Source organism: Dryas octopetala, chromosome 2, assembly GCF_963921425.1.
Source record: "Dryas octopetala chromosome 2, drDryOcto1.1, whole genome shotgun sequence".
In the NCBI taxonomy this organism is placed as follows: domain Eukaryota; kingdom Viridiplantae; phylum Streptophyta; class Magnoliopsida; order Rosales; family Rosaceae; genus Dryas; species Dryas octopetala.
In genome coordinates, this window is record NC_141367.1 from 15,802,699 (window position 1) to 15,830,350 (window position 27,652).

Genomic DNA, 27,652 nt, shown 5'->3' on the forward strand with positions numbered 1-27,652 from the left:
CCAAACATTTCCAATTTTGGTTCAGTTCAATTTTCCATTTCAGTTTTGGGTCTAAGACCAATTATTTTTTTTGGCCTCACATAACCAATTTTTGCTGCAAACCCAACCATTCGCTTAAAAATAAGCCCAAAATTTGCTTAAAAATGAACCCGACCATATGGCTCAGGCTATTCCGACCATCCTAAATTGCTGAGTTGACCACCTTATTTTTAGATTCCAATTTTACCCTTAAAATAAAAAATTTCAATTTTATTAGTCGGGTCATTCGACACTTATCTGTCGAAATATTTGTAGTTATTCGACACCTAACGTCAAACATTGGTGAAGTTTTCGGTGAGTAACCACCGAATGGAAATGAAAAAGATATTCGGCAGTATGTTGTCGAACATTTTCATTATATTCGGCCGTAAGTTGCCAAACTTCTTAGTATATTTCGATCACATGCTGCTGAATGAGTTTGAGTGATTCCATAATTTTTTGCAAGAAAGGGTAAAATAGGAAAAATTTGTCCAAATATGTTGGGGTGGTCTACTCAGCAATGAAGGGTGGTCGAAATAGCCTCCGCCTAACCAGATTAGCAAATTACAACTTAACCAAAAAATGAAGTTACAACTTCCAAGTTTTTGAACCATTTATTTGCATGCTAGTTAAAAACTAAAATTACAAGTTTTTGAACCTTACAAATAGAAGAGGTGACTACAAGTCTACAAGTTAACAACCTAACTTACAAATCAACCAGACAAAATAACAAAGTTAACTACTTAACTTACAAACCAACAAAAAAAATAACAAAGTTTACAGACCAACCAACAGCTTAAATTACACCAAAAAAATAACAAAAACTCTAACCTCTAGCAACTCAAAGCCTCAAATTACACTAAGTCAGTCATCATATACCTTCATCATCTCCACCCTCCAGCATGCAACAGCTTAATACAACGATATGCACCAACCCAAACCAATATTATTTCAATTTTCAACTAGATAATAATCCTAACAACCTAACACAATGATGCAGAACTTACAAAGTTACAACTTACAATCCACAACTCAATGATGCTAACTGCCTAAGACTGAAATGTAACATGAACAATTTTATTAGAAGTGGCTGAGCACATGATTTCTGTTAAAAAAAAAACAAAAAAAAAAAAACAGTATACAAGTTATGATTCAATTGGTTAAGTTGTAACTAACACAAAAAATAGTTTTAAGTTAGAAACTAACACTACAAGAAGTTCATAAAACTTCATCTCTTCAATGAATGGTTCATATTGTAGAGAGGAGATGTCTTCGGACCTTAACCAATTTTGACAACAAATTAAGGCCTCAACCATCTTTGGAGTCAAAGAAGCACCAAAAGGATTAACTACCCTCCCTTATGTGCTAAAGTAAGCTTCAGAAGCTACTGTGGATACTGGAATTACAAGGATATCCTTTGCAATAGTTGCCAAACTAGGGTATTTAACCCCATTGTGTTTCCACCATTTCAGAACATCAAAGTCTAGGTATGGATCCACTTTTTCAATAGGATCAATAATGTACATACCAATCAACTTCATGCTCCAACACAACAACATTGTTTGTTGTAGCTTTTTTCATCCAAACTCCAGTCATTTCATGCTTTTTTCTTCCTCTTCTAGGTTCCTTACAACCTGTCATAGTAGTAGGACTAGTTGAAGTAGTAAGACTAGTTGAAGTAGTAGGACCAGACTGACGCGTGACACTACTAGCACTAGAACTACCACTTTGGCGAGTTGGAGTTGTATACTCATTAAACATCTTAATTAAAATATCTTTGACCTCATTTGTCTTTTTATTGGCAGCTTCTGCATCTAAGCAGTATGTTTGCAAAACATATGCCAAGTTCCCCAAATTGTATCGAGGGTAAAGCACAAGTGTAACCAGCAATAATTGGTTTATTTTATCAAGGTCCCCCCAATACTTGTCAAATTTCTTCCTCATCCCATCTCCCATATCATTCAAAACCATTTGGGCATCAGATTCATCAACATCATCATTTCCTAAAGACATATCATTATCCCTAAACAAACACTTAATTTCCTCTTCAATGGAAATTAAATCATGGAAAGTTTCATGAACAACTGGTTGTAAAGACACACTTATCTTCAAGGTCATGTCATAGAACACCTTAAAAAAGTTTACAAACATAGTGGTATTATTCCAATCTTAACCCTTTGGTGGTCATACCCTTTTTTTAGGATTGGCAGAAGCTACTACCCCTTTTTCTTCTTCACCAAACCAACTCAAATAAGCATTCTCATCTTCCTCTCCCATTCTAACAAAGGCCTTTTCAAACTTCAATACTGCACTTAACATCAAATAGGTGGAATTCCACCTAGTTGGGACATCCAACACCATAAGACTTTTACACTCAATTTTCTCATTTGCCACACAACCCTTGAAATACTCCAACCTTTGAGAAGAGGATCTCACATACTTCATAACATTCCTAATAGCCAAGATTGACTTTTCTAATTTTTTCAAGCTATCTCCCACTATCAAATTCACAATGTGAGCACAATACCTCACATGCATATACTTTCCCCCTAACACCATCTTAGAATTTGTCCAATGCTTCATCTTACCTTTTAAATACGCAATTGTCATTGTGTTTGTAGTGGTATTACCTGCTGTAATGGTAAGAGCCTTCTCCACACCTCATTCTAACAAACATTGTTCTAGAAGCTTTTCTATTGAATTTCCCTTGTGATTAGCTATATATGACACAAAAGTTTAGAATTCTTTTGTGTAGCTTTCAATCATTATCTACAAAGTGGGCAGCGATTACCATGTAGTTAATGTTTTGACAACTTGTCCAAGTGTCGATTGTGAGGCATACTCTATGTGATGCTTAATCACCTTTCATTTTTAATTTCATGTCATCGATCATGCATGGTCATGAAATTAATGCCTAACAAGTGTCCTTCAAGATGATACTTGGAAAAAGGGGCAGAGAACACTACAAAATCTCCTAAACCCTTACCTTCAGTAAAGCTAAATGATGACTCATCTATTATTACAATTTCCACACAAGCCTTGAGCTAATCATCCTTAGTACACTTCTAGCCACTAGACCACCCACTGTTTGGTCAAAAGACAAGGTCTTTTACTTTTTAACTTGTACTCTCCCAGGGTAAGCCTTACACTGTTGTTCAATGTGTTTTTTCATGGTTGAGGTCCCATTTATAATGGGGCCAACAACATAGTGAGCAGGGCAGTACTTGCACCTAGCTCTCTTTTTCACTCTCTGCATCTGCCTTGGTAATCTCACATACATCATCATACCTCTCAAAGTGATCCCATACCTGGGATTTCTCCTTCGATTACTAGTTTCCTGGAACCAGTAGAAGGAGGTAATAGTGGAAGGCCACCACTAGTTGGGGTAGGTGGTATAGTTTTGTCAATTTGAGTTGGTGATGGTGTTGGTGATGTTGCAGATGCAGTGGATGATGTTGCATGACTAGGTTGCTCTTGTGACTGGGGTTCAATCCCTCTTTAAAAGCACACTAAACCCTAAATTAAAAAAAGGAAGAACATATTTAGTATTGCACCTACCTATCTTAGAGATTCTAAAACATTTCCTTGTTAGATTCACAATTCTCAATCATTCTCATTCACAATCATAACAGAGCATGCATGTAACATTTCTTAGTTATCTTACATATTCACAATCATCAACATTCTCATTTCTCATTATAAATTATTCTTATTATCATTCTCATTATCACAATCATTATCATTCACAATTCTAAAATATTCACAATCATAACAGAGCATGCATGTATCATCAAAACCTATTTATTTCTACATGGCACTAAACCTCAGAGAGAAGCTTACCTCATTATGATGCTTCAGAAGCTACTTGGCAGTTGGCACCAAAATGCTGCTTCACAATTTGATAAACCCGAAAAAGAACCTGCATAATGCATATGAATTGAAACGGTTAAAACTTAAAATCACTATTATAAAATGCACAATTAACAGTTTAACAATAATTGAAAATCACTGATTAAATAAATTGATAAACCCTAATTCATTCAATTGATAATTGAAAATCATTCATTAAATCAATTCATAAACCATAATTAATTGCATAATGGATCAATTGATTCAATTTCAGACATGCAACAAGTAGAATTAAACCCTAAACCCTAATTTCCATTCGAAACCCCAAATCCCCAAATCAAACCCTAAACCCTAATTTCAATTCGAAACCCTAAATGAGAGAGTGAGAGATGAGAGACGAGATATGAGAATGAGAGATATGAGACATACCTTTTGAAGCTACGAGCCTACGACAGATAAGAAACGAGAGATCAGAGACTCATAGTGATTGAGAGGTGAAAAATGAAAGAGTAAGAGACGCAGAGTCTAAGAGAGTTAAGATGGTAGGTGAGAGCTAAGAGATGAGAAAGTGAGATCGAGGTAGACTCAGAGATGATTGAGGAGGAGGCTGAAAAGTGGGGGTTGAGGCTCGAAACCCTTAAGTTACAAAGGGATCAGGTGTAGCCGGTTCTATTCCACAAGAATAGAACTTGCCTCTTGGCCAGTAAAAATAAAACATGTGGATTTGAATATATATATACATTTATATTAGGCCGGTCCGGTTCGGTTCAGAAGGGTTAAAATGTGTGTGTAATTGAAACCGGAACCGGTGCATTTCGATTCGATTTTTCCTCTGTGTTGACCAATTTTGGTCAACTCAGTTATTTTTCAGTTTTTACACTTGGTTCAGTTCGGTTTCACTGTTATTATGCTCACTCCTAGGTTTTAATAAACTATTATATCAAGGGTATTTTAGACATTGCAAGTGTAAAAAAGGTTAAAGATATTAATAAATCACTTGCAAGGACAAAAAATGCAAGGTTCTTAATTGAAAATTCACCTAAAGAAAAAATTAAGCAAAAGACATTCTATTTTGTGTGCGCGTGGTCAGCCGTGTAAAAAAAGCTGTCGAGGACTCAACATTCTTGCTAAGAGCTCGACAGATGCAGATGCAAAGTGTTTGGCAAGAACTGCTGAGCGCTTGACCAGATAAACTATGAGTTAAGTTTCTTTTTATTTTGACATTCTAAATAAAGTACCCGTATAATTTTTTTTTTTCTAAAAAAAAATTGCAAATGTATATACTTCACGTGTATATACTTCACGTGTTTATAGCCATAAAGACACTTACATGAAGGGCTCGTTTGGTACGTCGAACTATATTGACTAATTTCTGTCGGATAGTATTAATCTGTTCCGGAGAGTACTGACTGTTTATCCAGAATATTATCAGGCGTTTGATACTGTTCCGGATAAATAGTCTAAGTTATACTGTGTTTGATACTTCGTCGGATAGCAGGGGATCAAACTATTTTTTTAATTCTTTGATAACTTAGTGAAAATTAAAAGTCATATGACACAAATTATTTTTGGCAAGATTCATATGATAAGATTTTTTTTTCTTTTGTTTTTGCCAAGATCTATAGGACAAGAGGACATGAGGAAATTCATTCTCATAATTGTAGAACTTAGGATCATACGTTTTACATAGTATATAAGCACATCTTTATTGACCGAAAAGAAGCACATCTTTATTTGCCAAGATCCAAACTGAAGACATAATAAACATATTGTTCAACTCCTCATATCTCATAAAAATTTCAACATACTCAAATACGATAATAAAAACAGTACAAATAATGCATAATTCAAAGTGATCACATACTAATGTGATAAGAGCCAAATGGAAATTTGTTTATAAACTAAACTGCAACAAGGTGCACAAACTACTTCAACTTAAGCAGAGCCCCCTCGCCCAAGTAAGAGAAGTACAAATGCTTTTCGCATAACACCATTAAATGTCAGGAATGTTCTCTCATCACTTGCCTTCTCCAAAATCAACCTTAATGCCTTAATTTGGTCATCAATAGACAAGTCCATCTTTGCCAATTCAGCAGCAATGTTGGGTCTTGGTTCTGATCGTTGCACAAAACTATTTGTTATAGTTTTCATCCATATCTAGGCATAATATAAAGGAATAAAATTAGTAAAAGCAATATAGATAATCATGCATTAATTGAACGCTTAGGAAAAAACAAAGAACATCACATGAATACATGTACAATGAGAACAATACAATAAAACCCACCAACTCCGCCAGCCCCTGTTAACAATAAAACCATACAAGTATAAGTCTGCAACTTTGAAAATGCAGTTTCTTCATCAGATAAAACCCATTTTATTGGAGACCAAACTTGACCCATCATTTCAAAACATTTCCTCTTCCATTCCCCTATTGATTTCATCAAACACCTTAGCTACATTAATGCAGCACTTCCCATTCTAAAAAAATACCAACAATAACATTTTGTACACCGCACAAAATCGAACTGGGTCAGAAGCTGTTAACAATTTACCAATACCTCTCTCAACTAAAGGTGACAAAAACCCGGTTTTCTCATTGAAACAATTCAGTCCATATATGCATACAATCACAACATCACAAAATCAAGCTCTATGAAGAATTCCCAACATTTTGCTCATTGTCAATATAAGGATTTAAGAAAAAGCAAACTTAACATGAAGAAGAAAAAAGAGAGAGAGAGTTAAAGCGAAGTAGTGGAAGCATGCCTTGTTGGGAGTGCGGATGAGATTAGGAATAAGAGTGGTTGTGTTGCAGTTGAAGGAGATGCCGAGCTTGGGAAAAGAAGATGCCCATGAAAGCCGATTGGGGTTTACTGAACCACATGGATATGGCGATGGAGGACGACGAGCTGAAAGCAAAATAACATAATAAATGTGGTAGCAAAATAACTCCCAAAGGTAACATCTTAAACTTCAAACCACATAGAAAAACACCGCCCAAAAGCAAAGTTTGAAGAAAAAATCATAACCTAATTCCCAAAAAAATGTAATAAAAGGATTTATTGAATAAATTTAAAAGAAAAAATAAGAAGAGATAATTAGACATCATACATAGAAGAGGAAATATATAAAGAAAGAGAAGAACAGAGAAGAAGCAAGAAGAAGCATATCGGAGAGGGTATGAGAGAGAGAGTGAGAGATGGATACTTGGAGAAGAGTAAGAGAAGAACCTGTGAAGAAGATAGCAGAGAAGAATCCTAGGGAGAAGAACATGAAAATAACGTTGTTGATTTTCAGCATGTTTTTGTTTTCCCAATTCTTTATAATTAAGCGTGTATTATCTAATTCTAGGTGTGTGGGTTGTATTAATTAGTCAAGTAAGGAGAGTATTAAAATCTCAGTCCGGTTTACATAGTCAGGTAATTAAATAATATAAGTGGACACTAAACAACTGACATGGACTATTTATTCCTATCTAGAGTCTAATACGATGGTAGGTGAAAGATGAAAGATTAAGAGACTCAGAGTCTAAGAGAGTTAAGATGGTAGGTGAGAGCTAAGAGATGAGAAAGTGAGATCGAGGTTGACTCAGAGATGAGTGAGGAGGAGGCTGAAGAGTGGGGGTTGAGGCTCGAAACCCTTAAGTTACAAAGGCATCAGGTGTAGCCGGTTCTATTCCACAAGAATAGAACTTGCCTCTTGGCCAGTAAAAATAAAACATGTGGATTTTAATATATATATATACATTTATATTAGGCCGGTCCGGTTCGGTTCAGATTGGTTAAAATGTGTGTGTAATTGAAACCGGAACCGGTGCATTTCGGTTCGATTTTTCCTCTGTGTTGACCAATTTTGGTCAACTCAGTTATTTTTCAGTTTTTACACTTGGTTCAGTTCGGTTTCACGGTTATTATGCTCACTCCTAGGTTTTAATAAACTATTATATCAAGGATATTTTAGACATTGCAAGTGTAAAAAAGGTTAAAGATATTAATAAATTACTTGCAAGGACAAAAAATGTAAGGTTCTTAATTGGAAATTCACCTAAAGAAAAAATTAAGCCAAAAGACACTCTATTTTGTGTGCGCGTGGTCAGCAATGTAAAAAAAGCTGTCGAGGACTCAACATTCTTGCTAAGAGCTCGACAGATGCAGATGCAAAGTGTTTGGTAAGAACTGCTGAGCGCTTGACCAGATAAACTATGAATTAAGTTTCTTTTTATTTTGACCTTCTAAATAAAGTACCCGTATAATTTTTTTTTCTCAAAAAAAATTGCAAATGTATATACTTCACGTGTTTATAGCCATAAAGACACATTACAAGAAAGGTTTGCTCCTAATCCTCCTATTAGGAGCAAATGAAATCCGTACACAATAATCGAGCCCACTCTCACCAATGAGCGCCACTCGCTCCCTTGGTTAACTAAAACCGCCAACAACGAACACAGCGAGAGAGAGAGAGAGAGAGGCACGGCCAAAACTCAAAAGTGAGTGAGTCTAGTAGGGATAATAATGTTGATAACGGTCAGAGGAGCCTTTTCTTCTTCTCCGCTTTGCTTCAACAACCTCCATAGCTTCTCGTATCTTAGTCCCAAACCCTCTCCAAGACTGAAACGATCAGTGTGCAAAGCCAGCTTCTCTACTCACAGAAAACCCAACAGCGCTATATCTTGGAAGCTTGGCGTTCTCTCCAAGAGGTATACCCTTTTCAGCTTTTTCTTCCTAGATGATTTTTTTGCTCATTAATTTCTCAATTCGGCCTTCTGGGATGGTCCTCTGGAGTTTTCCTCCCAAATGGGTCTTAGGATTTTGGCTTTGTAATGGTATGTATGTTATGAGAATACCTAACTGCATTATAACGGTTTTATAATCTCTATCTGTTTACTCTCTCAACTAACATTATACTTTTCCACATACAAGTGCAGCAATTAGAAAAGCTAGAAATTGAAATTGATGGTTTGGATTAGATAGAATTGGGTTTCGAAAATATTGGTAATATTCTCTCTCAAGTTGCAGACTGAATGTCAATTTGTTAAATGCAACCGAAATAATACTTATAGTGAAGTTTTCTTGAACTATCAGCTATGCAAACTTGACTGACGTCAAAGCGTTGGGAATTGCTGGTAATATAATGTGGCAGTGAACCCCAATTCACCTGTAAGTTTTATGAAAGGCTAGGTTAGATGATGTAAAGACAGTAACTAGAATTGTTGGGACAGGCACCTGCCATTGCGGTTATAGAAGACGCCAATATGGTATACATTGATGTGTCCGAAAAGATATAATATTTGGTCATTGATGATCTAGAATCAGAAATATCGGACCAAAAATAAAATTGAAGAAACATATTTTCTATATACCAATTTGTAAAGTATAGGACTACAGGAAAGCTGCTGATTTGTTCATTTCTGGAATCATCTAACTAATGACTACGTGTCTATTTCTTTTGTGGATTGTTTCATATCAAAGTTTCTTTCATCTTCTTCTACCAGGTATATTGTGAGTAGTGCATCTTTGACCATTGAATCTTGCAATGCATTGCAGTTAAAGTGAACTGGCTAGGTAGTATTGCATCATGTTTTGCATGCTATTTTTTCATTTTATTGCATGATTTTTCAAAGCAACACAATCCCACATTTATCCTCTTGAAATGTAGTATCAGTTCATAATTCCATTTCCCTAGTTATACACTGATTTATATATAATATGAAACTCAAATTCTTTTTTGCCCCTCTAGCTGATTTAAGTTACTTTGCAGCTCTGAAGCCTCAGTTTTTGATCCCTTGGGCATCAATTCAGATGTACATTCTAGTTTAAATGCAACCTGGGAAAGTTTCCTATGCCTATTATCACAAACATTAGAGAGTGCCTCAAGTTCAAAGAAGGAGAAAACTACTTCAGCTCGAGGATTGGCAGGTTTGCTTGTTGATGTATAAATATTTAATAAGCTCCTTAGATCTCTTGAAGTTGCAATTGATATTTGTAGTTTTCAGCAGTTGATTAGGATACTTTGACATTCACAGCTGCAATAGAGGACAGTTCCATTGATTTTGGAGACTTCTTCAAAGGTCCATTACCAGGAAAGTTTCTGAAGCTGTTGGCATATCTGGCCTTATCTCGACTTGGAATATATATACCTCTTGGTGGGGTAAATCGTGAGGCTTTTGTTGGAAATTTGGACCAGAACAGTTTATTGGGCACTTTGGATTCATTTTCTGGAGGAGGCATTGGAAGACTTGGGATATGTTCACTCGGCATTGTTCCCTTCATCAATGCTAGTATTGTCTTCCAGCTTCTTGCACAAGTTTATCCCAAGTTGCAGGATCTTCAGAAAAGAGAAGGTGAAGCAGGAAGAAAGAAAATTCTCCGATATACTCAATATGCTTCAGTTGGGTTTGCCGTAGTCCAGGTTAGGGATTTGAGCCTTCTTGTTTTCAACTTTAGTATGGGCTTGCAGTTTACAAGCTGTGAGTCTTAATAGAATTTCAGTTGGGGCAATTATTAATCAAAATGAATTTTTTAGTGACCTAGAGAATAGAGTTGTGTAATAGCTATTTGCATACTTACTGTTGCTTGGTTGGAAGTGAATATGATTAATAATCATTCAGTAAAATACTTAGAGAATAGCGTTGTATTGATAAGTAGTACAACAATAGTAGTTATTTAGTTATGGTGGCAACATTGGTGGTAGACTGGTAGTGGTAGTAGAGGTGACAATGGTGTGGTGAGACCAGTGTCTTGGTGACATCCCAGTGAAAGTGACAAATGACAGTAGTATATGTATAATTGGATAGCAGTATTATTGACAGCAATGCTAATGGTGTCAATGTTGGCAACAGTAGAAATCAGAGTGATGGTAGTGAAATTCAAGTAATAATGACATGGTAAGTGATGGTAATAGTGGTCAATAACAGGATGGAAACTTGATATATAAGTCGATGTTATTTTGTTGTGGTGGTGGTTGTAGTGTTCATAGTTGCGGTTGCATCATCTGTAGCCAGGGAGGTAGTAATAAATGGAATTGAAGGTGGTTAAGGTTGTGAGCTTAATTTTAATGGCAGTAGTGCTGCATCAACTTTATGAGCAATACCATTGACGTGAGAGAGAGAATTTTGGAAATTAATTTCTATAAATCAATACGGAGGAGTTTAAGTAGCTGTACAAGTATACAAAAATAAGGAAAGTACAATAAGTCAGCCTAATTACATCTTCATTCGTGCCTATTCTAGGACATTGTACAACGGTACAACCTTCCTTAAATTGGCCTCTAATTACGTCACTCTTCCAACAACCATGAAGGTGATGGTGGTAGTGGTAGAAATGTGGCTAAAAAAAGTATGTGGTAGGGTTGATTGAACCTGAGTTTGTGGTGGCGGTGGCTGGATGGTGGTTGTGGTGGCGACTGTGATGGAGGCAGGGGTTATGGTAGTGGTAGCGGTGGTGGTGATTGCGGTGATGATGACTGTGGCTTTTGTTCTTTAACCTCATTGCATGTCTTGGATTTTGAAAATAACACATATTTAGGTGGAATTTAAAGTCAGAAGTTATGACCCCAAATTCCACATTTCTTTCGCAAAAATTACAAGATTTCCTTGTTGGTGATACCAAACAAGGAATTAGAGATTTTCATATTCCAAATCCCGACTTTTCCCTAAACACTGAGTTAAATTTCTTCATTCAAACACACTGTTCAGAGGAGGGGAAGACCATGTTGTGGATTGACAAAAAATTGGAACTGAACTATTTGAAAAAGGATTAAATTCTTGAATGATCATATGATGCGAAAGAAAAACCTATTTCATAACCACTACACTAGAGAGTGTTTCATTTGATTAGTAGTAAAAATAAAATTGGGCAATTGGAGGGCAGTTATGGTGTGTGATGATTTGGATAGTCCGATTCGGGCAAACGGTGAATATTTGAGACAAATCTGGAATCTACTACTAGTAAGATATTGGACAGTCTGGAATGATGAACTGTGAACATGTTGTCCTAAAATTCCTTTATGTATATCAAGAAATCACTTGTGAAAAATCTGTGCATCACCTTTTAATAATTATTATTGCTATGAGGTATTTGATGAGATATGCTTATATCTGCCTCTTTTTACTGGAAGGCAATTGGCCAAGTATTCTACCTTCGTCCATATGTCAATGACTTCAGTACAGAGTGGGTGCTCTCATCTGTTGCCTTATTGACACTTGGCTCAGTGTTGACGACGTACATTGGAGAACGAATCTCAGACCTAAAACTTGGAAATGGCACATCTCTTTTAATATTCACAAGCATCATCTCCTACTTTCCAGCATCTGTTGGTAGGACTGTTGCACAGGCATTTCAGGATGGTAACTATGTTGGACTTGCCACCATCATTATTTCCTTCTTTCTCTTGGTCCTTGGTATTGTATATGTTCAGGTAAATGCTTCTTTTATTACAAAGATTTGCTTTCTGGATGTGGAGAATGTTCACAATGATTTAAACAAAGGATTTCAGGAAGCAGAGAGGAAAATTCCAATCAACTATGCCTCAAGATACACCAGCAGAAGTGGAGGGCCTCAAAGATCCGCTTACCTACCCTTTAAGGTTTGTACTTCAGCTTCTTCCATAAGTTTCTGAAGTTTTAGAGTTACAGACACTTTTATATTCAGAGTGATTTAATGTTTTAGTGTTTTAGAAAACACTCGTTTGGACACACTTTGGAAACATAATTGTCTTCCCCGCCAATGCAGAGTGATTACAGTCACTTACATCTCCTCATGAGATAAACCATTTCTTAGTTGACCTCCAAAGTTCAATAGAGAGGCATTTTAACTACTGCCGCCATCTTCCCATGACAATGGTGTGGGTCACAGTACAGCTGACACCATGGCTATGGGCCATCTTGTATTTGATTTTGTTCCATATTTAGTTCAAGCCTACCATTTGCCTGTCTTGTTGTCAACATTATGATACTAGTTCTTACAAATGCAGCAAAATATGTGCGATCTACTAATAGTTCTTACTTACACATAAAGAGTACTCTGTTGGAGAGTCTTCATCACAATTCCTAGTAAATTGATGTGCTAGGAGTTCAAAAATTGAGTATGCAGGTCTTACTCAAAAAAAAAAAAAAAAATCCCTTTTCTTCTTTTTCTACATTTGCTTCTAGTTGGTGAGGATTCTCTATCATATGTAAGGGAATATTTGTTATATAAAGCCTTTCACTGCCTTGCGCACAACAGTTCCTCATAACCTGTTTTGTTCCTCAAGGTAATGTTCCTTTTCAAAAGATAGATAATAGAACAACTGGAATGAGACAGTATCCATGCTGGAGTGTATAGCGGTGTTACTGACGTAGAACTACAATTCTATCACTGACTCTTCAGTCTCAACAATAAGATTCTGCATCACCATTCTGCTCCATGTAGGACTATCCTTGCTATTAAATTATTGAGTGCTTCATCTTAATAAATATTGATCATTTTAGATTGCAGCTGTTCTTGTTCTTTTTTTCTTTTAGTTGGTTGGGGGTATTAGTGTATGAATTGTCACTTCTGCTACCCATGGGTACTGTGGGCACCTTATAATAATTTGCTTTGCTATCCCAATGCAATGTTGGCTGTTCTTAGATATTGTCCGCACGTTTATATAGTCAAACGTGTATATACTAATGTGCATGCCTGTGTTTGTCCATTGTGTGAGTATTTGGTCTATGTATTTTTTCTTCCGATTTGTTGATGATTTCATATCTTATGAAGGGGAATTTTCTTTCATATGAACTTTTTAACTCCCTTTCTAGCAAACAAAAAAATAAAATAACTTTTTCACACCTTTGTACACTGAGTAGTTAAAAGTCAAATTCCTCTACCTCTTCTTTCTGTTCTCTGATTCATCTTTTCTAGTTACTCATGCAAATGAAAGATGAACATATGTACGTTCTATAATACTAGGTAAAGGCGTACAGATCAACTCAAGAAACCATTAAATTGTATAAGAAGGTCATTATGAACATTTTATTTCCCTAATCTGGAATATCTAGGTTTATTTTTTATGTAATACAATCTCTCATAATGCATTCTGCATTATTCTAGTCTTCAAGATGAACTCAACCTGTCTCTGGTGTATTCATTATTCGTAAGTGTTCTTGATATCACCTACATTCATTACTCTTTAGTGTTCTTGATATCACCTCAACTGAATTCTCTCTGTTAATAACTACATTTATTATTCGTAAGTGTTCTTGATATCACCTCTACTGACATTCTCTCTGTTAATAACTACAGCTTCTAGCGAATGCACCATACACTGATTCTTTTCTTTCTGATCTTTCCTTTTTTTCTTTTTTTCTTTTTTTTCCAGCACCTTAGTTTCAGGTATTCTAAATTTAGAATCATCATGAATAATAAAGTTCTATTTCCATATAATAAATATCACCTACCAGTGTGATGGTTGTTCTATTTCCATATCATAAATATCACCTACCATTATTCCTGTTCGGCCTATGTATTTTTTACTTTATATTGCATACTGCTTGTATTGTCTCAAATTTACAGATATCATATTTTGTTTCCTTATGCCAGGATTGTAATTTACTTCTAATATTTGTAATTATCTAACTAATTCAACTAAGCAGGTGAATAGTTCTGGAGTGATGCCAATAATTTTTTCTACATCATCATTGGCTCTTCCTGGTACTCTAGCACGCTTCACCGGTTTAGCTGCATTAAAGCAGGCTGCAGTGGCTTTAAATCCAGGGGGTAAGAATCACACTTTTTACTTGTGCTAGTTGTTGAAGATGAAGAGGTCATAAGCTCAATAAGAACTATATATTGGCTTATATACTTTCTTCATTTCAACCGACACAACCGGGCCTGAAAAACTGCTGCATTTTCCACAACTCACCTGTTTTGTATATAGACATCTGGTGCATCATGAAATAGATAACTCTTTCAATGGCTTCTGTATTAGAAGTTGATCTTCTTGGTTTTTAACCACTCATTTCTTTCCAACTACCCTTGTAACTGGACTTGGTATTAATTGTTTTTTTTTTCTTTTAGTCTTATTATGGTAATTAGGAGATCCTCTCTTTGCACTGATCTGAGATGAAACTAGGTCTTCTTAGTTTAAATTCATGTGAATTTCATTTGTGGAAGTTGTAATGATAGAATCCATTGTAAGGACTAGATTCGTAATAATAATTTGAATTAAATAAAAAAGCAAAAGTTCCACTGTTTTAGTTGCACTTACATTCCATTTTTAGTAGTTGGAACATCTGATATCCTAAAAGTTACCTGACAACTCTTTGTAGGTTCTCTCTATCTCCCCACCAACATCATTTTAATAGGCTTCTTCAACTACTACTACACTTTCCTACAGTTGGATCCTGATGATGTAAGTGAACAGTTGAAGCGCCAAGGTGCATCAATTCCACTTGTTCGACCGGGTAAAAGTACAGCTGCATTTCTTAAGACGGTAACTTTCTTCTTTGTTAAAAAAAGAATGTAGCTGATTATTTGCATTCTTAATTTGGAGTGTTTAATCAGTCAACTTGATATTCAATTAGACATGCATAATCTTGTTCTGGAGTTATTGTGCATAATAATGTTGTTTCATTTTTTTTTTAATTGACATTAACTTGTCAACCTGTGAAGTAGCATTGACCTATCAACCTGTAGTGCTTAGAATGTGAACATTTATAAGCATCTAGGTGTCTACAATAGAAAATTGAGAGTCTAATTTGTTGCATACTATATCAATCAGTTATCATGCTCATGAATCATGAGCTTTCTCTATATTGGTTTTTTATTTTTTCAGCTAATGGTTGTGAAATTCAAATAAAAGTATCCTATATTCAATTTTTTCTGAACTCTCTTAGCTATTTACCTTCTTGAGTTTGATTGCAATGGTAATGAAAAGATCCCAGTCACAGCTGGATGTTCAGTTAGCAAGTTTGGTGAGTCAGCAAGGTTGGTGAGTCATCGCTGAAGCATCTTGCTAATTCAAAATCCGGCTGTGACTGGGATCTTATCAGGTAACATGTTGAAATCTTTTTATACTTACCCACAGAAATAGAAGAAACAAGATTGATTTGTGGGGCTGCTGTTTTTTACCCCTTCCCAGTAGAGCATTGTAGTTCATTTTATTTGCCCTGTGCTGTGAGAATGTGAAGAAAAAAAAAAAAAAACATGATTTTAATACATAGAATCCTTGATATATGTTCTTCTTGTCAGGAATTTTGCACACCAAATTCCTAGCCCAAGATTGGAAACCCCAAACACGAAAAAATAATAAAGAAGAAAATATACCCAAAAACAAGTAATACCACAAGAACACAAGAATTACGTGGTTCACACCAAAGTGGGTTATGTCCATGGACAATGATGACGATATACTAGAAGAGATGAAGAAGATTAAAATTGGAGAAAATGGGCTCTTCCTTCACAGTAAAGTTGTATCTCTTCTCTCAGCCCAAATTCTCAATATAGAATTTCCACTTACACCCAAATCTCACAGGCTCACAAAACCCTAAACTTTAAATTCTCTCTAAAAGTCTCTAAATTGTTGTGTTGAGGCTAAGAGCTTTAAAGGCCTATTTATGGGCTCTCAATTCTTACTCTTTAGGTTCCAGTAGACCACATAGACCTAGGGCTACAAGGAAAGTGGACCACTCGATCGCTAGAGACTTCACCAAATCTGGAACGAGTGCTCTCTGGAAAAAACCACTTGAGCGAAATATGCGAGACTGCACTTCTTCATGCTTTTTCTTGTTTGAGCCGCACTCTCTCTCCTTCTCTCTCGCATCTATGTAAATATATAATTTTTTTTTTGGCCCGGAAATATATAATATGTTATAATAGATACTATGTTTTGTTTTTCTGTGGAGTAGTGCCAACTTATATATTCATGGCTTCGAGTGTAGATTCTCAAAGCATTTTTTTACACACCATGCCTAGTCCAATTCAACTTTCAGTGAGTATTACCAAAATTTCAGCTTTCAGCTAGTATGTTGCTTCCAAGATTTCACCTTATATGTCATTTGTTCCTTTATGCAAAGGTGTTGCATCTCATCATGTAGTCTATTGTGAATTTTGTGGATTTCTATCAGCACGTTTGAAGTTTGGAATGAAAGTTGCATCTTGTTGGCTTCAAACTAACATGGATTTTTTAATGTCCTTTTTTGCTTTTATGTAGGTTCTAAGTAGAATCTCAGTTCTTGGTTCAGCCTTTCTGGCAATCCTGGCTGCTGGTCCTGCTGTGATTGAACAAGTCTCGCACCTAACTGCATTTCGGGGATTTGCAGGCACATCTGTTCTCATTCTTGTTGGTTGCGCAACAGACACTGCAAGAAAAGTTCAGGCAGAGATAATATCCCAGAAGTACAAGAACATAGAGTTCTATAACATTGACAAGTACGGCCCATAATGTCCAACAGATTAGAAGACATCCGCTACAGAAAGGATATGTATGTAAAAGAAACTTGTAATGGGATACAATGATATGTAAGTACGTCAAGTGCTGAGTTGATTCTAGAGTTGTTAAAACTTGCATTTATTGATACAGATCAATTGAGGTTTGTAAATATTGCTGCAGCGCAGCCACCAATTTTCCTTCTTTTGATTTTTTAACAAGAAGTTTAGGAAATTCATTTCCTAATGGTTATCAAATACTCTTTATATAGGCGAATGACCAATTTTGTCCTTATAGTTTGGCCATTATTTCAATTTTGTCTCTGTAGTTTTAATGTCAACAATTACGTCCATGTCGTTTGAGACGTTTGCAATTCAAGGACGAGATCCATTTCTGTCAAATTTGTTGACGGAACCGTGAACAAGCGTTCAAGTGCAAAATATATAGTCATTTTGTGTTCATTGTCACTCACCCAACTTTGCTAGTTTTCGCAGGGTGGGTGGTTGGGTTAGTGAAAATGAACTAGAAGTGGCTATTTGCCTTGCATGCTGTGTAGTTTGATATGGAGCTGGAACTATTCTGTGTAGTGGCAAATGTATGAAGAGAGTTGGAACTATTCTGGGGTCATTATGGAATGATAAAAACTCTTGTTTACATAATTTGCAACTCTCTTCTGCTGAGCGCAATACCAAAAGGTGGGTGAGTTCTTGACTGGGTTCCTGAATCAGACTCACAAGAAGCTATGCTCCTCTTTTTTCAAATGGATTGCTTGGCTCCTGAATGTGCAATTGGGCTTCTAGAATGTTACTAGTTTGGAAGTTATTTTTTGTGGGCTTGAATGTTATCGCAAGTTAAATTTGTGAGTTTGAATGTCTTTAGTTAACTTTTTGAGTTGTCAATATTTTAAAATTAACAAAATCTTTTTCTTATAACACACGAAAAATTAGGAGCGGTAAAATAAGAGTGTCACAAGGAGAGGTGGGGATGCTAAGTCAAGGTGTGGTGGGTTCTGATATTTTTCTTTATTTTCTACTGTTTTTTATCTTTTAATCTAATTTGAGGGTAAAAATGGAAGTTTAACAAAAATTGATGTAGCGAATTGATGTATGGTATAGCGAGTATTTAGAAGGGTATGAATATAATTGCCCCTATTTTTTCTTATTAACCTTTCTACACTTGAACATAAATATTTTATTATTTTTATACAATAATGCTAATTGTCTCATTTTTTTTTTTTCACATTTGTATCTCACCTGTTGTGTGTTTACTTTATTAGAAAGGTATTTCTTTTTTCTTTTTTAGGTTTTATTTTTTAATTTTTAGTGTCCAATGTATGAATGTCATGTAAGATGGTATGAAATTGTGGTATAAAAATGTGGTAAGTGTAGCATTACTGATTTTTATAGGGTGCGAACACTCATCTAACCTTTTAAGTACCTTACTACACTCATTTGACGCTTAAAACCTACGCACACTCCATCTAACCCTTAAATTTTGTATGAGTGTATCTTTTTGTAGTAGGGTGTAGTTTCCCACTCTTGAATGATATTGGACGTATGTCCTTATGGTAGAAGGTATGGACTTTTAGTGGCGAAGTAGAATACTAACCTTTTTAAAGCAAAACTATTTTTCTGTGTTTGGGAGCCAGACACAGTTGGACAGCCGCCACGCCAGTACACAGCGACAACTGATGTAACACTCATGTTAAACCCTTAACTCCAGTTTGGTCAATGCATTCTCAAACCCAGAACCAAAAATACCTAAAGAAACTGATTTCACACTCACCCTTTCACAGACAAGACTCAAGACCGAGCATTCATGGGCTACATCACAGAATCAAAATGGTTAACTGCCACCATAACCTTTGCACTCGCAGCTCTCTCCGCCTCCACTGCCTTTTCCTGTGTGTATATTACTTTTCCTTTCTTTTTTTCTTTTTTGTGTTGTATTGGGTTCTTGTAATTTATCTTTCTTTTGATCTTCAATAGTGTATTTCCTGAAAAGAAAGTCGAGGGATTTGGATTCCAAGATTCGAGAGCTCGAGAAATCTCTCAAGGGCTCCTTAAACAAATGTGTTGCTGAAAGGCAAGGTCGAATTCGGGCTCAGCAGGTAACCTTTGCTTCCCAGCTCTTATCCCCCACTAAAAGAAAAGAAACAGACTAAGGAAAGCAAAAGATACTGACCCTTTTGATATAAGTGTTAGTTTCTGATGAGTAAAAAGAAAACTCAACATAGATTTAGCTGATTATTAGTACTAGGCTTTTGTTGGCTCTTAAAAAAAATTCTTGTTGAAAAGAATTTTCTTTGCACTTTCTCAGAGATCTAACATAGAATAAAGAGCTGTGGTTCTGCATTTAATTGAATTCATTTATAGCATGTACATATGCAATTGGAAATTTGATGGGTTGGGCCAATGGCCAGTTGGTCCCAAGTGGATGGCAGCCAGTCTCCCATTGTCAGAGGAGGTCTGAGTTACAATCTCATGGACTACAGTTGATTAATCCAAAAAAAAAAAAAAATGGTGTCTAAACAGTCTCTTAACCATTGGTTATGTTATACTCTGTACGCTTAGGCAATGCCTAGACAATTGTATTCATTCCATTACATATGAGTATCTTTCCACATTGTTGCTGAGCTGACAGTACTATAGATTCTTATCATTGGCACTTCATATGCCATTATTCATTTCCATTGTGCTTGCTAAACTCTTTCATTTTGTAATGAAGGCTTTGAGGAAAGGGCTAACACAACCTAAGTATGATAAATTGGAGCTGATTTCTTACCCCATGATACCTATTGGTGTCATCCAGTCATGCTTCTCTACGAGGTACTTTGGTGGGCAATGTTTTGTATTCCAAATTAGAGATCTTTGTTTCTCATTCCTTGTCTGCATTGTCATATATCTTCCATTTCTCAAGATGATAATAAGAATATGCCACTCAAAATCGTTGGGTGAGTGAGGCTATAGCTAGATCTGATGGCTGGAAGTGTTTATCCCTCATGAAGTCAAGTGGTTGAAGAAATCTGATAATGCTTGAGGAATTCAAGTATAAAGAGAAGATAGATACTGATATCAAAACAATATGATTTTCCAAAATTGAGAATCGAGTTAATTGGAAAAGCTAGTCATTTTTTTGAGTAAATTGGAATTTTTCAAAATGCTCTGCCCTTCATGCTTTTGGACATGTTTTTATGTGTACGGAAATCACACTATGGTGAAATTTTTCAGTAATGTTATTAAAATTAGATTGTTTGTTGGCCCCATAAATGGTTCAGAACTTCAACTTGAATCAATATATCACTTATTTGGGTGTGCCTGGTGTAATATTAAAAACAATTTCATATAGATGGCGAATGGTCTTTGGGCTTAGTGGCACCTCCTCCCTCTTAAAATAAGGGTTAAGGTTGAGTTCAATGGTTCAATCCCCGGTAGGTATGTTTGATGTGTTCCATCATTTGTCAAAAAAGTCATTCATAAATTAAATAGTGCAGTTGAAATTATTACAAGAAGGTTTATCATATGGTTAGAGTAATATGGTCCACAGGCATGAATGGGATACCTAGGCAATCTTTAGTTTGCACCTCTTGCTTGGGCATGCTTAGTTTAACAGGGCTCATATTTCTCCAGAGTTTCTCCTTGGTCATCTGCAATTCCCTGAGATTCTTTGCTTCCTTTGTCAGCATTATTACTTAATGTGGAAAAATGAATTTTCCAAGTTATGCCTTACTTTGGTTGCTAAAAGTTCATTGCATTTTTTTGTCTACATATTGGGGAAAAAGCTTTTCAGAAAGTGCATATTTGCTGTGCTTGCAAAGTTCTTTCTTTAATGTCCCATTAATGAACCTTCACTTCTTAATTCTGCAGGAATGGGACACCTAGGCAACCTTTACTTGTACCTCTTGCCAGGGCATGTTTGATCTTTAATCCAGCTCGTGTTCCTCCAGCATCACTTGAGGGTCTTGGAGAATATTCTCATTGCTGGGTTATATATTTTTTCCATCTAAATACAAATCTAGAGAAGCTTTGGACGGATCCAACTAAATCAAAGTTCAAGGCGAAGGTGTGTGCCTCTACTCACTGGTATACTGCTGACAGTGACTTCAGTTATTAATTATTCTTTTTAATTTTACAAAAAGGTTGACTGGATGGATAGGTCAGAGTGCCAGGACGGAATGGTGAAAAGATGGGACTCTTTGCAACACGATCTCCACACAGGCCATGCCCCATTGGGCTCACTGTTGCAAAGGTAAGATTATACTGCTGCTAAATAGATGCATCTTTTATAGACCAACAAGTATTTAGTTAAGTGGTCAGGCCCATGGTGTGCTCCCATGTGGTCTGAGGTCCGATTCCTCAAAGGTACCTATCTACCTGTTTGCTAGTGTTTCCTAGCTCCCAAAGATTGTAGGGTTCGGTGGGGGGCTCCAGTTTTGAATCCGGGTCTGCCTGGGGTATTTTTGGGCATAAAAAAAAGAAAGAAAGAATAGATGCATCTTTTATAGTGGCTCAAAAGCAAATTTATCAATGTCTGCATTAGACAAATATTAAAACCGGTTATGGAAGTGGAGAAGAAGAACCCATCTAATGTTTTCTTTCTTTCTTTCTTTTTTCTTCCCTTTGAAAATAATCCTACATATATTTTGTGTAAGTATAAATTCAGTCTCAAGTAATTTGACTTCTACTAAAAGGAGAATTCAGAAAGGCCCATTTACAACTGGAAGGTTGCGTGGCTCTTATGAAGGGAGCATGAGCTTTGAGCCATCTTTGAATTCTTGAGCTCTTAATCACCTTAATTAATTTAGTTAACCTGGTTGAGGAAGATGGCATACATCTGTGACTTAAAATGAATTCAAGACTGTTCTAGCATAAATAATGTTTCAACGTTTTAGAAAGAAAATCCAAATACAAGAGCATACAAGTATTTTTTCACTCACTTTTAGGGTTTGAATCTTGGTTTTCAGGCCTCCCAAAGTCTTATTTATACTCCTTAAGACTTAGGTTACATTTAGGATTTTAGGGGCACTGTGAGAAAGACAGAATGTCAAAAATGGAGCTTCAATAACAGAAATACCCACGATTGTGAAGTAATATTAGGATAGTTATACTTTTTGTTATCAACTATCATAATCATACTTTTCATCTTCACTTTGGGCCTCGGTCTCAGTAGAATTTAAGGATCTATCTCTTTCAACTACTCTGCTACTTGCAAGGTAGCTTTAGGATACTTTCGTTGTTGAAGTTCTTTATAGCTTCATATCTTATGCCGTTAGATATATTACTTTTAATCAGTGGATTTCTTGTCTGCTGCTATTGTATCATTCCTTGAAAAGATTAATAAATTTTGTTTCTTTTAAAAAAAAAATTATAGTCAAAAGGGAAAGTATTAAGTCTTATAAGAATACCTGTGTACTTTAGGTGGACGCTGTAAAAGGGCATACACTTCTACTCTCTGGTGTGGATTTGGTTGATGGGACAGTAAGTTTTACATTTTTCGTCTCTACGGGCCACACCCATTTTCTTTGGTGCTGGTTTTCTTAATTTACAATTCACACTTGTTTTTTTAATTTTATCAACAGCCAGTACTTGATGTCAAACCTTATCTACCCTACTGTGACAGCATCCAAGGAGCAAGACTGCCAAAGTGGTTAACGGTATTATTCCCATGGTCTTTCAGGAAATTGTGATTATGTATTCTTGACATACAAGATTTTACTTTTTGCACAATAAGATAACTATATTATATTCATGAGCATATTCAGCTATTAAACTTGGAGGTTGAAAGTCAAGTGTTGTGTAGTTATAAAATGTTTATACACTATAGTGCATATGCTGCTAAACACAGATTCTCCGCTTCAGTTGAGGGTAGAGTGTGCAGCATGGATTCATTTGGGGTTTAGAACTGCGCAGTGAGAATAGATAACCAAAACTTTTAAACACCTATTATGGAAAACTGTACGTGTATATTAGTTGTAGATAGTTTAGTATTCCCTGATCATTACGGTTTTAGAGATTGTGAAATATTGATGTTCAACTGTATTGTGATTTTTAAAGGAAACACACCTACCTCTGACTCTGAGGCATCCTCCTGTGTTAATTATTTAATTTAACATGTTGTAACTGTTCTGGTAACTTGTGGCATCGATTCCCTCCTTGTTTTGAAATAATGTCGATTTTTTCTGCAGGTGGACAGTTCATTAGCAGTAGCTTCTGTTAGTTTCTCTGAGGGCTTCACTTCGACACTTGCTGATTGTTGGGCAATAGAAGTGAGTGGTCTAATATTTACTTAAAGTATCAAGTCCCTGTTCCACTCTTTTTAGGGGGATTCCTACTAATTTTGTTATTATTATTTTTTTTTCTAATTGTTCATTTCTCTCTACAAATTGCTTCAATTGCCTGCTTCCTAACACTCCGTGGGTAATAGCCAAACTCTTCATAACACCAAAGGAAAGAAATAAAAAGAAGCCTCAAATCAGGAGGCCTCTACAGTGGGAATGGTAGTACTAATACAATAAATTAAGCCCAGAAATACTGGACTTGTCAGAAAAAAGGCCCAGAAATAATAACAGGAATCAACAGGATATAACTGATCACCCAAAGATCATTCTGTCCAAGAAAAATAAAAAATAGAAAAACCTGAATGCCAAATTTTGACCTTGAGAATTTGGAAATCTGACAGTGAAACTGACTCCTGTTGACTTCAAATAGGCGCCCCATCATTGGATTCATAGAGTTTATCTGCAAATTACTGTACCTTGTGTGCAAGTTCATTGATATATAGGTCTATCTTTTTTGGTGAGCAAAATATGGGGATATATAGGTCTATCTTTCCTATCAAAGAACTATATAGATCTTCATTTATATTATCGGTAGAACATAAGCTCTACATCCTAATCTGGTGTAGGAAAAGTCCTCTGTAATTAAATCCTAGAAGATTCAACAACTTACTGTCCTGTGAGTCTGTGACATCCTCATTCTGGCAGTTTTTGTTGCTTTATATTGGGATGTTCTGCAATTTTAGTAAAGGGTCTACCTTCTGTCCTATCTCGTTGTGCAGAATAGGATTATCTGGGGGTAATTGATAAGACTGCTATATTCCTGTTGGCCTATCCTTCCATCAATCTAGGTCCTGAACCTGCATTCTATACGAAACCCCCATGGGAGTTCTTAGCAGCCCATGCGCATCTGGGTCGGTAGGTCTCCAGACTTCACTTCCATCAGTCCATCCTTGTAACCATTGGTTTGTCAAATGATTTCTAATTTTCTCTATTTTAACAGTCCACAATTGACAGATTGGTTATTTTGTCCTTAGTCATCTTATTCTTAGGTGGTACCTGATCTGTATTAAACACATACTTCTGTTCATTTTGGAGTGTGTATAACTAAAAGTTCAAGGATGCCGTTTGTAAAGAATTTATCTTTGCTTGTGAAGAGAAAATAACTTGCCCTGGAAGGGGGGAAAGGAAAGAGAGGCATGTTCTTTAGCCATGTAAATCTTCTGTTTAAAAATGTTATTCCTTCGCCATGAAAACAGTTAAAATTTTAACCGCTTAAACTGGGAAAAACTTTATTCTCTCACATAATGAAGTGCTAATCACTGTGCTTATTATTTTTATCCATATTTGTTTTGTTTTAGGGAAAGAATTCACTCTATGCTTCACCAGATGAGTTCCAAAACTTGATAAAGCAGGTGCTTTCATGGGATATTCGATCAATGGCTCAACGAAAACGACCTCATCATTCCTTCATTAAGTCAGAAAATGGTAAGCAATTGAATGATAGTTCAGATGATTGCCACGATGAGGAACCTTCTAGCCCTGGAAGAGAGGTGCCTCCACACTCTTCTGGAGACATAATATACCATCTGACTCTAGAAGGATTTGATATTTGGTATAGACTCGATTGTGATGGCTGTGTTGTAGTAGAGAAAGTCACAGAAGCACCAATCGGCTTTACCAGTAATAAAAAGCCATGTAATTACTCTATGTGGAGAGATTGATTTGTCTTTTTAAGACCTGATGTTGTTGTTTCAAATGCTTGGATTCATTGTATTGTTCAAATTCTGCTTTTCTTTTATTGTTTGGGACAACCCCTCATTTTCTAGTGGAGTTAAACAGAACAAGGATTTGAAACTCAGCTTCAGATACATACATTTGCTGGCCATAAATTCTCTTTTAAGCAAACTCCTAAAAGCACTTTGTGGTCCTGAAAGAAATTCAGTAAAAGCAACAAAGGCCCGATGGTTGTGGGCCTTGTGGCTACCATGAATGTAATTGATTTGGGGTTTGGCTCCTAGGCTTTTGTAAACTGATGTTATCAAGTTTGATTTTTCATTATTGTGTTTGCCCACTACACTTCTACACTTGCATGAATGCAAAAGCTATAAACGCAATCTCAAGTGGTGGCTCCAATGTCTTCGACATTTGCAACCAACATCAAGTGATAAAACCAAGCATCTCCCATCCTTTCCTATAAATCTAAGAAATAGTGAGAATTCTTGATCTCTCTCAATATCTCTCTCAATTCGAAAATTCAGGATTTGAATTGATGTCCTTTCATTGAGTCCTCCTAAATTGCATTGATTTATCCTAAAGATTTCATTTCAATCGATTTCATAAGTATCATACCAAATCCCATCAATCGAATCGCTTTTTCGAGAAATACGAGACATCTAAGTCATACAAGTAAAGAGATCTATTCATTGATAAGAAAAAAAAAAAACGTGAACGGTGATTGGATTGATGATAAAATAGAATCCTGGGTCCTGCTTGAATCAAATATGAAACTTCATACACCTTAAAGTTCATAAGATAGGACGAAAAGAGAGTTTTTTTGAGGCACTTATACTCATTATGCCTGGCATTGAATAGGCAGGGAAATTAATTGGTTAATGATTCTGAATAACCGAACTACAATAAATAGTTTTTATGGGTCAAGTTATGGGCTTTATGATTCATATCAAATATTCTTTTTTGGGGTGTAATTATTTATCCTTGCTCTATAGATTTATAGATATAAATAAATTATTGTAATACTTAATTATTCAGAATATCCAGACTCATTTCTCCCCTTTGAATAGAGGATATAGTAATTTCTCTTGGATTTATCAGTCTAAGCAGGAGACAATATACTTTGATGTTATTGATTATTTTTTTATTTAAAGAATCATCTCATCTCAATTGAAAATGTAAATACCTTTTTAAGAACTGAGGTTTATACGTTTTTAAGTAAGTACGTAACTCAACAAGAAATTTCCTTACCTGTCCAATTTCTAATGAATCAAGATAACCGTTCGTTCCAGTATAAATAGTTAGTATCTGTTCTTCCACCCCAAGAGGGGCTGATTGAGATTGTTTGAGCAACTCGCGTAATCGTTGACCTCTTGCCAATTGATTCTGAGTAGCTTTATCGAGATCAGAAGCGAATTGTGCAAAGGCTTCTAATTCTGCAAATTGTGCCAATTCCAATTTTGATTTGCCAGCTACTTGTTTCATGGCTTTAATTTGAGCTGCGGATCCTACTCTGGAAACAGAAATACCCACATTAATGGCTGGTCTGATTCCAGCATTGAATAAATCGGCAGATAAGAATATTTGTCCATCTGTAATGGAAATTACATTTGTAGGAATATAAGCCGAAACATCTCCCGATTCACTGATCACTTATGATAAACTTCCCCTTCCTTTTAGCTTGAATAGAACACAGAATGAGAGTGAGACTCCCTCGAAAGGAGTCGAACGGTATACTTCAATCTTTAATGGACAACGGGGAAAGGGGGGCGCAGGGGGTACTCCCCCGCAAGCTATTACCCATCTGAATTCGGTGTAATTAATAGGAGATGGATTTGGTGATTTAATTTGATAATGCGATAACCCGTTAAATTAACAGAATAAATATGAATTTTAGTAGATTTGATATGATAATAATCCAATCTGATTTAATATAATATATAACTTATTTTTCTATATTTATTACATATATTTTATACATATATATAAAATAATTTGATTTTTTATACATTAAATTATTTAATATGAATAAAATATTTTCGAATAAGATATCTGATAGTTCAAAGCATTGGATATAGATTTAGTTATTAAGAATCCATTGATAAATTAAATCGGATAAAGTTAATTTTCTTGTCAGATTTAGGCTAAACCGTTGTTTATCTGACGCATTAAGTCTCATTATAATTTGTTGTTCTATTCTTTCTTTGACTAGAATATAATTGACAGTTTTATCATATTGTTTTTCTTCTTACTCTCAAACATAGCCAATAAAAACTAAAAAACTCAATCATGTTTTTGTTTTTTGTTTTAATAAAGAGAGTGAGAAGATGATGAAAGAGATGAAGGGAGGTGATACCAAACCGACCTTGGCAGTACGCCATAAACGAG

The 27,652-nt window shown here is 35.7% G+C and overlaps 2 protein-coding genes across 3 annotated transcripts; both read left to right on the top strand.

Annotated features, from left to right (window-relative positions):
• Positions 1–8,286: 8,286 nt before the first annotated feature.
• SCY1 (SECY homolog 1) lies at positions 8,287–17,680 on the top strand. Of its 2 annotated transcripts, XR_015120430.1 has the most exons (9): positions 8,287–8,566; positions 9,628–9,785; positions 9,893–10,278; positions 11,986–12,285; positions 12,364–12,453; positions 14,483–14,606; positions 15,158–15,321; positions 16,736–16,818; positions 17,041–17,181. XR_015120430.1 is itself a non-coding variant. In XM_086232667.1 (8 exons), the coding sequence occupies exons 1-8, from the start codon at positions 8,382–8,384 to the stop codon at positions 17,269–17,271; spliced, it is 1,638 nt and encodes a 545-aa protein (XP_086088793.1). In that variant the 5' UTR covers positions 8,289–8,381; the 3' UTR covers positions 17,272–17,680. The 2 variants fall into 2 exon arrangements, 1 of the variants encoding a protein (XP_086088793.1); XM_086232667.1 differs by lacking the exon at positions 16,736–16,818 and having other exon boundaries at positions 8,289–8,566; positions 17,041–17,680.
• A 1,181-nt stretch (positions 17,681–18,861) lies between these two features.
• Positions 18,862–25,405, top strand: LOC147293441 (tRNA-thr(GGU) m(6)t(6)A37 methyltransferase). Its single transcript, XM_086232852.1, has 9 exons — positions 18,862–19,159; positions 19,245–19,366; positions 19,984–20,084; positions 21,123–21,318; positions 21,412–21,504; positions 22,674–22,733; positions 22,835–22,909; positions 23,441–23,521; positions 24,892–25,405. The coding sequence occupies exons 1-9, from the start codon at positions 19,075–19,077 to the stop codon at positions 25,252–25,254; spliced, it is 1,176 nt and encodes a 391-aa protein (XP_086088978.1). The 5' UTR covers positions 18,862–19,074; the 3' UTR covers positions 25,255–25,405.
• Positions 25,406–27,652: the final 2,247 nt, after the last annotated feature.

Bases quoted from the DNA above. Each gene is read 5' to 3' on its own strand.
- SCY1 (XM_086232667.1), top strand. From the start codon at position 8,382: ATGTTGATAACGGTCAGAGGAGCCTTTTCTTCTTCTCCGCTTTGCTTC. The intron at 9,786-9,892 runs GTTTGCTTGTTG...TGACATTCACAG, and splicing joins TTCAGCTCGAGGATTGGCAG to CTGCAATAGAGGACAGTTCC. The intron at 15,322-17,040 runs GTAACTTTCTTC...GCTTTTATGTAG, and splicing joins CAGCTGCATTTCTTAAGACG to GTTCTAAGTAGAATCTCAGT.
- LOC147293441 (XM_086232852.1), top strand. From the start codon at position 19,075: ATGGGCTACATCACAGAATCAAAATGGTTAACTGCCACCATAACCTTT. The intron at 20,085-21,122 runs GTACTTTGGTGG...TTAATTCTGCAG, and splicing joins CAGTCATGCTTCTCTACGAG to GAATGGGACACCTAGGCAAC. The intron at 22,734-22,834 runs GTAAGTTTTACA...TTTTATCAACAG, and splicing joins TGGATTTGGTTGATGGGACA to CCAGTACTTGATGTCAAACC.